Source organism: Camelus dromedarius, chromosome 17 (genome assembly GCF_036321535.1).
Source record: "Camelus dromedarius isolate mCamDro1 chromosome 17, mCamDro1.pat, whole genome shotgun sequence".
Taxonomy (NCBI): Eukaryota; Metazoa; Chordata; class Mammalia; order Artiodactyla; family Camelidae; genus Camelus; species Camelus dromedarius.
The window spans coordinates 35,097,458-35,112,792 of record NC_087452.1 but is presented as its reverse complement, the minus strand read 5'-3'; the positions used below and the strand labels follow the sequence as shown (position 1 = coordinate 35,112,792).

Sequence of the window (15,335 nt, the reverse complement as noted above, 5' to 3'; positions counted from 1 at the left end):
ACAGATGGAGACTAAAAAGCATGATCTTATTTCCACTGTACCCCAACTCACATGAGTGGTCTTGGCCAAGTCACTCAGGATGCGCTGAACCTTGGTTTCCTGAGATTATTATATGGAGTGAAGCTAAACATCTGTTCTATTCTCAACATCCGGCTTTCTGGATGATCAGGGAAACTGTTTATTTGTTGTAGTGCATTATTATGTCACTGGCTTGTCCAACAGCTTTATAAGAGGCAGAGCAAATATTCTCTTTTTGTAGAGAGTAAACAGAAGTTCAGAAAAGTTAAGAGACTGCTTTATGGTCACAGAATTTGTAAGAGGAATCAGATCTATCTTCTGACTCTAAATCCAATTCTCTTTCTACCACACTATTCTGTGCTCAAATGAAACAGTTCATGTGAAAGGACTTAATACAATAGCCAGCATTAAAAAAAAAAAAACAAAAACCCAAAACCAAAAACTAAGATGTAAACTTTAATTCCAAGCACCATGTTTTCTTCATTACTGTATCCCAGTAATCGGGGCTGCTCTGCTTGACAAATATACTTTCTAAAGGCACCTGGCAGTGGGTGGGATGGTGGCCCTCAAACAGATATGCACACGTTCTAATACCTGGAACCTATAAATGTAACCATATTTGGAAAAAGGAGTCTTTGTAGATTTGATTACGTTAAGGATCTCGAGTTTAGATCATCTCCTAGATTATCTTGGTGGGCCCCAAGTCCAGTGACAAGTGTCCTTATAAGGGACCCATGGAGGAGAGGATACAGAGAGAAGAAGGCAAGGTAAAGATGGAGCAAAGAAAGGTGTGCCCACAAGCCAAGGAATGCTACCAGCCACCAGAAGCTGGAAGAGGCAAAGAACAAACTCTCCCCTACAGCCCCTGGAGGGAACAAGACTTGCTCTAGCAGCTCCCAGAATTGTGAGAGAATACATTTCTGTTGTTTTAAGTCACCATGTTTGTGAAAAGGGAAGACATAAAGACTGAGTAGCTCACCCAATGTCATAAAGTGTATAAACAGGGGGACCCAGATCTGACTGGGATACTCCGGCTCCAGAGGCAGTGCTTGTAACAGCAGTGCAGTGTGAGGACGAGGGTCTGTAGGAAGAGGGCCTATCCCTATAGTAGATGACGTGAGGCAAACCCTGTTGCCACTAAGCTGACAGGTCAGTTTTTTGACCCACACCTAGCTCCAGAAACAATCTGGCAAACAGGAAAATCAGTGGGACAACAACACAGACCCATGAGATGATACCTACTCAAAACACACTGGGATAAGCCTGCAGACTCCGCCTTCAGGCCCAGCCGTGCTGTTTCCAAAGCTACCTGCTCAGCGGCAGTGGCCCATTTACCTATTTCCCTATATCTTGATGGCAACAAGCCGGGATAGAGTAGCTTCAGGGTTTTTCAATGCTATAAGCCCAACAGCTGAACAAAAATCTTTCCTTTTTCTTGCTACAAATCCTGAAGCCTAGAGTAAAATAAAATCCTTCTATCCTCCTGTCACAAACAGAGCCATAAAGCCACTGGGATACAGGTGTTCAAAGTAGGAGAGTACAGTGGTTCCTTGGGAGAGCTGATAGCAAAAGGGATGGAAGAAAAGCAGTTTACTCCTCTTGTGGGACCTTGCACAAACACTTCTCAGGAAAGTAAGAGGCACTAAGAGTGAGGCTTGTCCCTGTGCCATCCAGGGATGCAGGCGGCCTAGGGCAGTGGATTTAGAAAACAGACAGGGAGGAGACAGAATGTTGCTCTGAGTTGGGGCCTATCACTTGCCAGGCAATAAACAGTACCTCGAAGTTGTTACGAAGACTGCACAACAGTAAGGGCCCATTTTCAAGATAAGGAAACTAAGTCTCAGGGAGTCTATGTAATTTGGTCCAAAGTCACAATGAACAAGTAGTTGAGATTCAAGTCCAGGCCTCTATGACCCTGAGACTCATTCTTGTTTCCTTTATACCGCTCTGCCTCCTTAAAGGAGTCATTTCTCTCCTTGGAAAAGCTGGTTTCTAAGGATCAAACTCAGATGGGGCAGAATTTTAAGAGGACTGAAGAAAAGACAAAAATCAATTTCTTGTAAGTCAACCCCTGTCCTTTTGAAATCTAAATGTCTCTGTGCTTTTCTGGTTTCTGATACAGGTCTCACCACTTTTAAATGGGTGACAATGTCTGAAAGCATTTCCATTAATTCTTATTAAAACATGAAGTGTGGCCAAATGAACAGGAGCAGGCCTTACCAAACGCAATAAAGGGTGTGTGTATGTATTTTCCATTAAAAAAAAAAATTCAGGTGTTTCCTTCCCCAGTAGACAGGGAGGTGAGAGAGAGATGTGGTTTCAGAACAAAGAATAAACTGGTGGGAGTCTGACCTACATACAAGCTTTTTTTTTTCAAGCAGCAGGCATCTGAAGCCTGTAAAATGGAAAGGTTTGCTAAAATTAGGCTTTGCCTAGTGGAAAAATCCTTCACACTCTCAGGTTTATTAGATCTTCTACAGAAGTGTTACGGACATCACACCTAATGGAGTATTATTTAAGGATTTTATTTCTATTCTTTGGGATGGGAGAGGCAGGTGGGAAAAGAACATGAAACTAGGAAAAGAACCTTGTGAGTTTCCAACCTTAAGCATATTTTGTCGCTGTTTCTAACCATGCACACAGCACATTTTCTGGCTGAGTCCCCTGGAGAACGGAAATATCACAATCAGGGCCAAGTGAGGGGAAACCCAGGCTCCGTTCCTCGGAGACTGCTCCTCCCACAGCAGCTTCCGGGGGGTGAGGGGGCGCCTGTGAAAGACGCTTTTTTTTTTTTTTTTTTTGTACAGACGCTCTTTGTTGAAGACTGGACCCTCACTGTTCTCTTTGTGAGGGTAACCTGCTACTCCGGAAAGTGGCACGGCAGCCTTGTTATCACATGATGCAAACAGGACCAAAGGCACTGCAGATAATAAAAACTTGGCTGATGTGATGAGCTAGTCCTGTTCCCTTTTCAGTGCAGGGCTGTGAGTTGGAGTGCGGGAGGGCAGGGGAGGCTGGGAAGTAATGACTGGTTGTAATCCTTTCCTGAGTACTATTTCCCATGGGAGGGTTGTTTGTGTAAGTGGGTCTAACTTGGGGGCTTAAAAGCCAAGTGCCTAATGCCTTGCTTTATTTCCTTGAACAACCAACATTTTACTAACTGATGCAAAATATTTTAGTTTTATCGTTAAAACATCTCTACCATGTCTGAATTCTCATCAAATCAGATCAATTCCTATTCCGATTTTTTACGGCACTTCTAAAAATTCTTACACTATTAATGAGGAAACCATAAAGATATTTAAACCAACATGTCCTTCTCCCTCTGCTCTTTACACAGAGGCAAATAACAAAGGCTTCCCTAAACACAGGAAGCTCACTCCAGATCCATGAGGTATGAAGAGTGCCTCATTTACTATTAAAAGCCAAGGAGAGAACAGGGCTTACAATGCACTTACATACTAGCTTTCTGTCATTTCCTTTTGACTCAACTTACTGATAGGTAATCTTCCTTTAAATACATTTGGCCAGCCATTCCCCCGTATCTATGGGTTTTGCATCTGTGGATATGGAGGGCCAACTGTATACCATGCCATTTTATATAAGAGGCTTGAGCATCTGAGGATGCTGATATCCATGGAGGGCTCCTGGAACCAATCCCTGATGGATACCAAGGGATGACGGCATGTGCCAAGGCCTGTGGAGGAGACTTGCAGCAGTCAGGGGTGCCCTCCTTGCTCAACTGTCAGCAGCACAATCAAGAAGACATCAGGAAACAGCAGCCACTCCTAGGCCACTCTCCTTCTTGCCTTCTTGACTGCCCATGTGCTGTCATGGATACGATGTATGTGCTCAAGAACTGGGGGCTGTCATGACTATTCACCTTGTGCCATTTGGAACGGCAGCCTTAACAGGGAGAACTAGTGAGGCTTTAACTGAGGAATACTTCATGAAATCACACACGTTTAAGTGAAAAGAAGAAATGCAGTACTGTGTGTTTTACGAAGGTTGCCAAAACTGCCACCTTCAGTTTCCATTTGCCAATTGTACACCAGAAACTTTCCACTCAGATTCTTCGACTTTTTGTTTGGTGAAAACAAATCAACTTGGGACACTTTATCAGATAACAAAACCTACAAAAAGCCGGAGTGAGTTAGGAGTAGGATCAAATAAGGGCCCAGGAAGAGAGACCACAGCATACAGATGGAACTTTCTATACAAAATTCTAAGCATGTGAATGAATTAAAGAGGGGAGGCGAGGACTGTGGAAGAACAAACTAAAAGGAACATGTGCATTTATCCTAGCCCCTCTGGTGCCAGGCCCACTCATGTATGACCGTCTCGCAGGTTCACAACACTGAGTCATATCTCAATGGGCTCTACCACTAACTGATGGCCAGTTTTGTGGAGAAAAGATTACATGTGATTTATCTACAAAATGATATAAACTCGTAAGAAGCCAGAGAGCTGGACAAATTAATCACTCAGTAATAAATCTGTCTTGACCTTCTTCTCATCAGTTCCCCAGCACTGCTGACTTTTAGAGACTCATTTTTCCTCTTCCTTCACACACACTATAAATTCTGGCCAAATACCAAAAGCTAGCCAATTGACCTCCTAACATAAATGCTGTGGCCTGCTAACTTTTTTAGAACCTAGGAAACATCAGTTGGAAGGACCATGCTCACAGTTCTTAACTTACACCTGTGGCAAATCAGAGACTAAAGCCATTCTCTATCTAAAACGCTACAGACTTCCTCACCTGCATTGATACAAAAGGCCACTTTACCCAATTTTTAGAACAGTGTATCAGACTTATTTGTTACAATCAACCTTTTCTGAACTGGTGCTGTTAAGACAACTTTTAACTAGTGGGTTCAATTTACTGATGTTCTTAATTTTACTAACACACCTGATTTTACATTTCAATTCCAAAGTAACACCACAAAAGGGGAAATCATAAAAAATGATTCCCTTGAGCTGCTGGAACTCTCACATACTGCTAGAGAATGTAAACTGGCATTACCATTTTGGCAAAATTTTGGCAGCATCTACTAATGTGAATATATGGATATCCTATGACCCATTCTAGGCACATACCACATTCCAATAATTAGGGGCACACACAACATAAATGTATATCCAAGTCTCCAAAAGACGTGCACACGCATGTTTACAGCAGCACTCACTATTTGTAACAATTAAAATGGAAATGAAGTCAATGTCCATCAACAACAGGAATGGACGAGTAACTCGTGGTAGAGACCCACAGTGGAACACACGCAGGAGAAAGAAGGAATAAATCTGTGACCACTCATGACAATGCAGATGCGTCTCACACACACAGTGCTGAGTGAAAGCCAGACAAACAAAAATCACTTTGTGATTCCATCTAGATGACACTGAAACAGCTGTTACCCATGGGAGGGAGAGATGTTGAGACGAGTATGAGGGGGCTTCTGGCTGTTGGTTACACAGGTATACTCTCTTTGTTAAAAACCACCATGCCAAATACTTATGACTTGTGTATTTTTCCATATGTACATTATATTTCAATTAAAATTTTAAGGAAGGAGAATAGTTTGGCATAGATTAAAAAAAAACTCTCAATACATGTAATGATCCTTTTCTTTAAAATTCACTTAAGAAAAGACTGTTTCTGTGAGAAAGTAAAAAAGAGAAAAATGACCTATTTTTAGTCCAAAGGCTATTTTTTATGGACTCGTTTTTTTTTGGGCATTGTCTCCCTAGGAGAACAGCTGTATCTGAGTGTGCTGTAAATCCCCTTAGTCCTCTGTCACAAGAGGTAGCATTGTGATACCCCTTTGGAATCAGAGAAAGCCTGGTACGAATCCTGGCTCCACCATGGAGCAAGGCGATGTGGCCTTGCCTGGCATCAGTTCTTCAACTGTACAGGGAAGACAATGAGAAGTAAGCAAAATAATGAGGGTGAAGGGCCTGGCATACAAACACCTGTTCTCACCACGATGCAATCGCCCCATCTCTTACAAGCTACATGCAGATGTTGGAGCTCCTTAGATGCTCCCTGAGAACAGTTACTGCAGATGATGATGCTTTAACACCATGGAGAACCAAATACCAGTCACAGTGAACTTCCTCCTAAACATTAATTCCAACAGTTTTTGGAGCTAAAAATTTAACATCACTACTGTTTTTAAAAAATCACTTTGTGATCATCACTCTGTCAAGCATTTGTATCTTTTGAAAGTTTAACTCTGAAGAAAATTAGATCTCATACAGAGAATTTAAGACCCACTCAAGCAGAGAGACAGAAGGACTGAGGAAGAAAGCATCCTGTGTCATGAGCATGGCAGACTTCTAAGACTAACTCCACAAACATCACGTAGATCAAGTGGCAAGTCTGATGATGGCAGTAAGTTCCATAACTGCAATTTAATAGAGTGTGTATGTGAGAAAACAAATGCTTCCCAATTAAAGTCAACCTAGCTTCATTTTTGGGTCAAGCCATTAAAAACTAATACCTAAACGTGTTTTGGGTTATAAATTAAAGATTCATGTTGATACTTCAAGTTGTCAGATCATAGTTTTTTTCAGTTATGGCCTTCTCTGGCAAACATGGCTGGTCATTTCCACAAGATTTAGAAATTCTGTCATTTGAGTAAGTCAGGCCAACTGACATTAGTCATGATGGGATCCTCCCAGGTCTCTCTGTATTTATCTTAGCTCACCTCTACATGCCTTGGCCAGACAACTTGTATCCCAGAAAACCAAACACTGGCTCTGGGAGGCACCTGGCACCTTACTATAATCTAACTATAAAAATCTTACAGGAAGACTGTTACTAGAGTAATACAATACACAGCACATAGCCACATATTGTCCTCTAAGGAGGGAAGGAATATGGGGTTGGGGGAATGCTGAAATTAAAGGTAACATTTTAGGTTTTAATGATGTTAGTAGTTAAGTTTGAAAGAACTGTGAGCTAAGTTTTCAAGGTGGTTAAAATGTGGTAAATATTTGCCAACTTAAAAGGGTACCCAGGAGTTAAAGATGGGACAATATGAGCATGAAAAAGAATAATGCCCATAGATTGAAACACATAAAAATGCAAAAATATGTAAATTCACAATATTAAAAACGTACACACACAACAGAAAAAACCCTTACTATACCACCTCTGGAGACTATGGGGAGTGATTTAGGGGGGAAAACCTCATTATTCATGTAACTTACTGATAAAGGGAAAAGTAAAGCATTTATCCAGCCTTTCCTATAAGGATTGATTTTCAGGACAACTCAATGATTGGTGAAGAAAAGTTTTTTTAATTAAAAAATAATCACTAATAAAGGCAGAAAAAATATAAATAAATAAATGCAGAAGGAATAAAAAATTAAGAAATCATACCATTTTGCAACACCCGATGAAATAATTGAACTAGGAAGCAATTCTTAATGGCAGGTAAAACCTTGTAGTCTGATGGGGAACTCTGTAATGGATGGATCAGCCTAACATTGGAACCACTGATCAATCTTAATGTCAACAAGAGATGACTGACATTACAAGAGAAATGCCCGCCCCCGACCAAAGTGAACTTGAACCTGCTAAAATGCCCAGCGCCATCCTCTGGTTTATTTATGGGACATGTGTGGGAGGGAGGAGAGGAGGGGAGAAGGATATGTGAAACTGCACCATGCACCCTCAGTGCACAACCGGGCAGAGCCATAGGCGGAAAACCCTGGTTTCTTCAACATATGAATGGCATTTAAAAAAAGATAAAAAGGGAGGATGAACTGTTAACACATTAAAATAGACTTAAGAGAACTAGCAGTAAATTCAAACAAAGAAGATATTTAACTAACATTATTAGGAATTATGGCTACTTCTGTTGGGTGTGATATAGGGGGTTATGTTAAGTAAGATTTTCATTGGTTAGAAATACATTTAAGTCTATCTCTAGCCCCAAAGTGAGCAGGAACAGATAAAATATTGATAATCTTGAAGCTAGGCAACAGATATTTGGGGATTATTATGCTATTCTGTCTACTTCTGTCTATAGCAGAAACTTTCCACAACAAAAAGTTAAAATGGCAGAAAGGTGATGATCATTGGGTCAGAAGAGTTCAGCGTACTATTCTTTTTGAGTCTATCTTTGAAAATGTCTATTAAAAACAAACAAGTGTAGACAATCTAAGGATGAATTAAGAACTCTGGGATATACTGCCAACCTACCTGAGGAAAGGCATCATGCCAAGAGGACCCCAGAAAGAGAACATGGCAGGCATTCTGTGGTGATAACTACAAAACCAGATTCACTTGCCTACAATTTCCTGGATGACAGCAGACATTCTGAACAGTCCTAGTCAGACATCACTAACAGTGTGGTTTGCCCCTCTGATGCTCTGTGTCACAGGGACGACCCCACCTTATCTGTGAGCAGAGCCTTCGCCTCACCTGGCTGGGGTGGATGAGGCGGTGGCATCTGGTGGTGCATCAGAGGGTAGGGAGGGGGCTGCTGATGAGGCATCATGCCGGGGTGCCCTGCTGCTCCAAGTGGCGCCAGCCCAGGTCCTCCTGAGTGCTGGTGTGCCTGCTGAGGGTTCTGCCCATGCTGCTGCTGTTCCATTTGCTGTCGAGCTCGCAACTCAGCGTATTTCAGCTGTTCCATGTGGAAATTCTGGCGTTCAGTAAGCAACTGCTGCCTCTGTTGTTCTAACTGTTAAGAAATGGAAAGGGAAGAGACATGATATCAGGAAAGGCTCTCAGGATTGGATGCCAACATAGGACATCCACGTGATGCCACAATTTCCCTTACCTCATCACAGTTACACAGACACCTCGCCTCCTACAACATCCATGGTGAGAGAAAAGGCATTATTTCTTGAATAGCATGAGGTCAAGTTCTTCTCTATGGTAAGCATAAGGCCTGCCTTTCCTTGTAACCTTCACCCAGTGGGGGCCTCTTGAACTTAGGACACATGTAATCCCTGCTGTTTGGCAGGCCTTCAGATATTTTAAAAACAGTTTCTACGACTGCCTTACTCTTTCTTCCCCAGGTAAAACAAGCCTCCCTTGTCCCTTTAACAGTCCCTCAGTTACTAATGCCTCAAGTCTAACCAACCTTGCCAGGTGCTCTCTTCTGAAAGTGATCTTCCTGTTTACTGTTTGGGAATGTGATCCTAGAGTTAAATGCTCTGGATGAGTGGACCTGGCCTTAGGTGCTAAGACACATATTTTCTGTATTGAACTTTGGCAGTGCTGCTGTAAATCATAGCTTTCAAGCACCTAAAATTATACTGGGTGAGATATTCAGTTATATTTTACATGCCTAAATAGAAATTTCCATGAATCGTGGTTTGAAAAATATAAGCATTTCAATATTCAAGATAATCTTTCTGGGACCCAAAATAAAATAAAGGGAAATAAGTTATTATATGTGCCAGGAAATTCAGAAACCATATGCCTGCTAATAGAGCTCAGAGAATGGAGTTCACCTTAAATGCTATCAAAACTATTTTAACCCAGGGGTGGTAGAGAAAATCAACTTGAACATGAAGGAAAACAAAAATCTAGATTTCTAGAAGCCAGTAGTATAAAGATCATATGGAGGATTAACAGCATTATTTCTTTTCAATAATGTTCCATCCCATCATTTTCAACAGCAAGATCTTAGTCACTGGGAAGTATTTCTAGAGCAGCCACAACGGCTCACGAGCACTTGAAATGTGGTTAATCTGAAATGAGATGTGCTGTAAATGTAAAACACACACTGAATTCTGAAGACTTAGTATGAAAAAAATTACTCATATTGATTACATGATGAAGTAATATTATATCTGTATACTGGATTAAATAAAACATCATTATAATTTTACTGTTTATTTTTTAATGTGGCTACTAGAAAATTTTAAATTACATATATGGCTCACACATTATTTCTGCTGGAGAGCACTATTCCTAGGCATTTCATAAATTAAGGAAACAACATTTTAGCTTTCGGGAGCAGCCAGTTCTATAGATAAATATTACTTACTATCCTTAGCAAAATCTAGACGGAATACGCATGAGAATTAATTTAAGAATCTGGGCTCTTAGCAGAGAGCTGCTTGGGGGGGAAGTCGTTGTGGAACTGAGAGAGCAGTATCACTGGCCATCAGGAGTAGCAAGCAGGGAACGTCCACAGATGGATGGGGTGCGGGAAGACAGGCCATGGCCACAGCATAAGGAGAAGAGGTCAGGTGAGGAGGAAAAGAAACGGAGAGAACATATGGTAAAGCTTATGTCCTGGGTGCTGTTTAGCTGGCTTGCAGAGAGTCTTCCTTGGGAAAAGGAGATCTACTGAAACGAATGATTTTGTGAGTTTTCAGGAGGGAGGAGACAGGGTGCTACCATGGTCTAACAGACTGGTATGGGCTCTTCATTTTCTAAGGGTGACCTGAAGAGAATAAAGCCTGGCTCAATTTCACTTATCCTTCTTTTCATGATGAGAAGGGAGTTGCGATATGTAAATAGCAAGAGAGCGCTCATTTCGGCAGCACATATACAAGTGGAATGATACAGAGAAGATTAGCATGGCCCCTGTGGAAGGATGACATGCAAATTCGTGAAGCGTTCCGTATCTTTAACCGACTGTACTTCAATTAAAAAAAAAAGAATAAAATAAATAAATCTTAAAAAAAATAACAAGAGAATCCTCTGGAAGTCCAGCTCTACAAGACAACTAATCAGCGAGATAATGTATGGCATTTAGGCAGACAGATAAAAAGTAATCTAAAGATTCTGACTACAAGCCCTAGATTTTGCTTTCTCCTAATCATTCTTTCTAGGAAATTTAGCACTGTGCTGAGGTTACACTTTAGAGGTTGCCAGAAAAGGACCTCAACCTATGTTTTTGTTGAGCCACTACTGGCCTGGACAGCTTGGCTGAAGTCCTGTAGTTATGTAATAAGTATGGAATATAGGTCAAGATCTGCTTTATAAAAGGCTGAACTGTTACTGGAGGGAGAGTCTGTGTCTCTGAAGAGAAGTTTTAGTCTCTGCATTACCTATCTCAGTGTTTCTTGTTTTTTTGTTTTCTTTTGTTTTGTTTTACCAAACCAGCCTTTCTTTGGGACTTGACTAGTATCAATCTTGGAAAGAAAAATTTGCCCAATCTTCCTTGTCTACAGAAGAACTAACCTCAATTACACTTATTTTTTCCTGAGCTTCATTTGTCCTTTCAAAACTCAGAAGGGTAATTAAAAGAAAGTAATTAGAAGATTAAAAAGGGTATGATTAAACACACACTGCACACCTGAAAGGAACCCAGTTTAAGGTTAAGATTCAGTGTGGAATAAACAGGCCCTGGGAGGTGAGAGCAACATTCAGACAGTAGGCTACCACCTGGCTCCAGAAGGACCACCTCTGCTCAGGGGCACATACAATAGAGCATATGGACATGTCCTGGCCCCACCAGACAAAAGAAATACCTCTCATGTTATACATTTTTTTTTATTTAATCCAATTGAAGACTGCATTCATTTTTGTAGTAATCAGATGTGAATGTGAACTGGGAATTTTTGAGTAGAGTTTGACAGTACTGAGCAAATTTTAAATTGACGTAACCAGTGATTCTACATCTGGAAATCTATCCTAGAAAACTGTACATAATTTGTATAAGGACAGTCATTAAAGTATTATTTTTTATGTATAGTTATGTCTAGATACATTGAGTTAAAAAAAACACAAACTGCAATATTTATAACATAATGCCAATTATATTAAAAAAAAACCTTTTGTGTCCATGTACAAACATTATATACACACTAAAAATGTTCTGGAAGACACTAAACTATTATTAGTCTACAACGGAATTTGACATAACATTGTAAAGTGACTATAACTCAATAAAAAATGTTAAAAAAACTATTAGTGATTATTGCTAGGGATGAAATTAAGGGTAAAAAAGACTTTTCAATTTATTCATTATTTGAAAATTTTTGTCATGACACATATTTGTAACTATAAAACAAGATACTAAAATTGCCCAAGTATATGCTTCAGATACCTTGATTTTCTTCTCTCCCTTTTCTATTTCCAAGGACTACAGATAAAGTTCCAATAGTTAAACTGAATAGTGTAGATTACTCATGTAAACAGGGTGCTAACGAATCTGTTCACTTTCTTACATGGTTTCAATCTGGCTCTAGGGAACCCACTTTCATACAAAGCTGCCTGTGGACCTGATCTAAAGACAACCCCCCAATCCTCACTGCATTCAAACCCTGCCTTCCTGCCCTCTTCACTCCTGCACTGTGTATGTATAAAGCAGCCAAATCCAAGTGGAAACGGAACATAACAGAGCACTTTTCTACACCAAGACCCAAACGCACACACAGCTGCAAGCGCAGCTGAGGTGCACACAGAGCTCTTCTCCCAACTGTATTTGCATAAAACAGAGAGGAGGGGTGGGAAAAAATAAAACAAGGTGGGGGGGCCTCAAAAATCCATCTACACTGCCAAGGGTCGGAATATCAGCTAAGACTTGAAGCCTCTGACTACTTGGCACCATAACTGAAATAAATAAACACACCTTCCTTTGAAATGTTTGGTGTCAGTAACCAGACAACCACTTTAGGAAAAAACAGACGTCTTCATTCCTGAGGAAAAATAAACAACAAAACTGCATCTTTCTGCCTTCACGCGTGCTTCTGGAGGTGGAATCCAAAGAGGGAGCTAGCACCACTGCTGTGACTGGTCATTCTGTCCTTGGTACAAAGTGTTTGCCACCTGAGGCCACACATCTTTAGATTCAGAACTAAACCTGCTCGTAAGTACAGCCTTCTTAATCCTGGCCACCCATAGTATCACGGTGCACGTCTAACAAGAGATTCAACTATACAGCAGGCAGCACAGAGATGAATTACTACAAATATGCAGAAAACAAAGTTGAGTACAATTCTCCAGGGGCAGTATGAAATTCACTTTTTCTTCTTTTTCCCTTAATTTGTCACAAAGTACAACGATCTTTTCTAAACTTACCTCCTATGTGTGAGGACGTCCTATCAGCAATACCTTTAAAGTCTACCCAGAACCTGACCGTTCTCTTCCACAGCCCGTCATGACCAACCATCTCATGTGGTTATCTTAGCAGCCTTTTTTCTAACTTTGTCACTTTTTAATTAATTTATTCCCTACAAACAGCAGATAGACTGATACCCACTTAACTATAAGGAAGATCATGCCAGTCCTCTGCATGTGTTCCACATTTTTATGGAATAAATAACATAGGCCTTGTGTTATTCTACATTACAATCAGAGTAAAATGGATGGTTTGTTTATAGGAGCTTCTGTGACTAGGCCTCCATTATCTCTGACTTTATCCTCTACCTCCTCCTCCTCCTACCTCGTTCCTGCTCCAGCCCCTACTCCTTATCTCCTGAACAGGTCGATCATGCTTCTGCCTCACAGCCTCTATGCTGGCTGTTTCTAGGGCTTAGAAACATTTGCCCAGTTGTCAGTTTTTCAACAGGACCTACTCAGATGATACCACTTAAAACTGAAATACTTCCCTTGCCCTTCCCATCTCCCCTCCCCAGCCTGTAATGTATCGGAATGAACACATACACAGTATACACGCATGCACACACACACATAGCACCTAACATCTTCTAACATCCTTCATTAATTGTTTAAGCTCTACCAAGGCAAAGAGTTTTGTTGGGTTTTATTCACCACTGTATCCCCAGTATCTAATATGCCTAGAACAAAGCAGGTGCTCAATAAATATTTGCCAATGGACACATGAACTTAGTATATGTGCTGCTGAAGCAAGCAAAAGGAACAAATGAACTTAATCCGTCACCTATGCTGCGAAAGCCACCAGCTCTGGGTAGGATGACTTTTCAGTCTCCTCAGCAATCATGCCTTTCTCTTTTACATTTTTGGATTGGGGACTTTTTTATGCTCAGATCAGTTCCTCCTCTACCAGAAGGCTTTCCTTAATAATTTCAGCCAACCATAGTCTCTCCTCCTCTGAATTTCCACAGCCCCATTACCTCATGCGGTATCTTTATGTGTCAATGTCTCAACTACCCCCTCACCATCTTAAAAGGACACGGTCTGGGTTTCTCACAGTTCTGAATTTCCTACAATGTCTCTTTTCTGAAGGTATAAAATTTCTTACCTAGCCAAATGACCTACAGAGATTTAGAGAGCATTTAGGCTAGAAGCTATAAACTAGATCAGCTCACAGATCCATTCTCATTGGCCTCAAAATATTTTTTTTCCTTAAATCCAAGTAAGAATGCTTTAGGTAGGAACCAGCCTCCAGTGTTCTCCAATCCCAAACACTGCCCACATCTGAAACCTGCTCTCTTGACTGAGGTATGCTATCTGCTTGGCATATGAGGCTGCTCAGTTGGGCAGACCCTTGGAGTTGCAAAACCAGCCCAACAATCTCACCTCAACTGGAGTCAATAGCTTTTCCTGTGTCATTTCCCAGACTCTGTACATTCTGTAACTGCCTCCCTCTAATATTAGTACTTTATGAAAGGGCTGTAACAATAGCTACTGAGCTCTAATTATAGGTACATTCATAATACCTATAAAAAATGTAAAATTTTAGACTCAAGAACATTTGATTTTTAAAAAAATTATTTTTATCTTTTTTTGGGGGGATGATTAGGTTTATTTTTATTTATTTATTTATTTAACAGAGATACTGGGATTGAACCCAGGACCTCGTTCATGCTAAGTGTGCACTCTACCACTGAGCTATGTTCTCCCCTGCTGAGAACACCTGGTTTTAAGTCATTAGAGAAAAAAATAAACTTCGTATCTGATTCTTAAAGTCTAAGAAAAGATTTTTGAAATCTATTGCTACATAAACAAAACCAAATGTTTACTTCAAAAAAGTATGTCCTGAAGCTAGTGCTTACAGATGAGCAGGACAGCACCCTCCAGTGAACTCAGGCAGAGTGGCAGACAGAGAGCACCAGGCAGCAGGTTAGAATGCTCCGCTCCTGGCTGACCTGCTCATGTTCCACAATTTCAATATTCTTGTGTCATAATGGATGGGTGATAAAACTTTGCATATCTAAGAGTCTCTAGATTAAAATGAGATAAGAATGGCTCATTTCTTTATAAATTATGAAGTGCCAGTAAAAACATAGCGCTAAAGAAACACAGATTTGAGATCTGGCTGTCTTTTATAAACTGTGTGACCTGAGGTACACAAAAGCTCCAGTCTCTTTGTCTATGAGGGGTTAACAAAAATAGCCTTATGTTCCCATCCAGCATCATTGCTGGACTCTCTTCCAAGGAGATTCAAAGCAATCAGTGTATTCTTGGTAATGGC

The 15,335-nt window shown here is 40.6% G+C and overlaps 1 protein-coding gene and 1 non-coding gene across 3 annotated transcripts in view; one reads left to right on the top strand and one right to left on the bottom strand.

Annotated features, from left to right (window-relative positions):
• The window catches only part of SMARCC1 (SWI/SNF related, matrix associated, actin dependent regulator of chromatin subfamily c member 1), a 136,881-nt gene that overhangs the window by 8,433 nt on the left and 113,113 nt on the right, over positions 1-15,335 (bottom strand). For both annotated transcript variants that reach the window (XM_064496598.1, XM_031470214.2), the window contains exon 26: positions 8,453-8,714. In XM_064496598.1, coding sequence (XP_064352668.1) covers positions 8,453-8,714 — 262 coding nt within the window. The remainder of the gene's footprint in view (positions 1-8,452; positions 8,715-15,335) is intronic.
• LOC116158392 (U6 spliceosomal RNA) lies at positions 10,518-10,621 on the top strand. Its single transcript, XR_004142697.1, has one exon. It is a non-coding gene; the product is annotated as a U6 spliceosomal RNA (small nuclear RNA).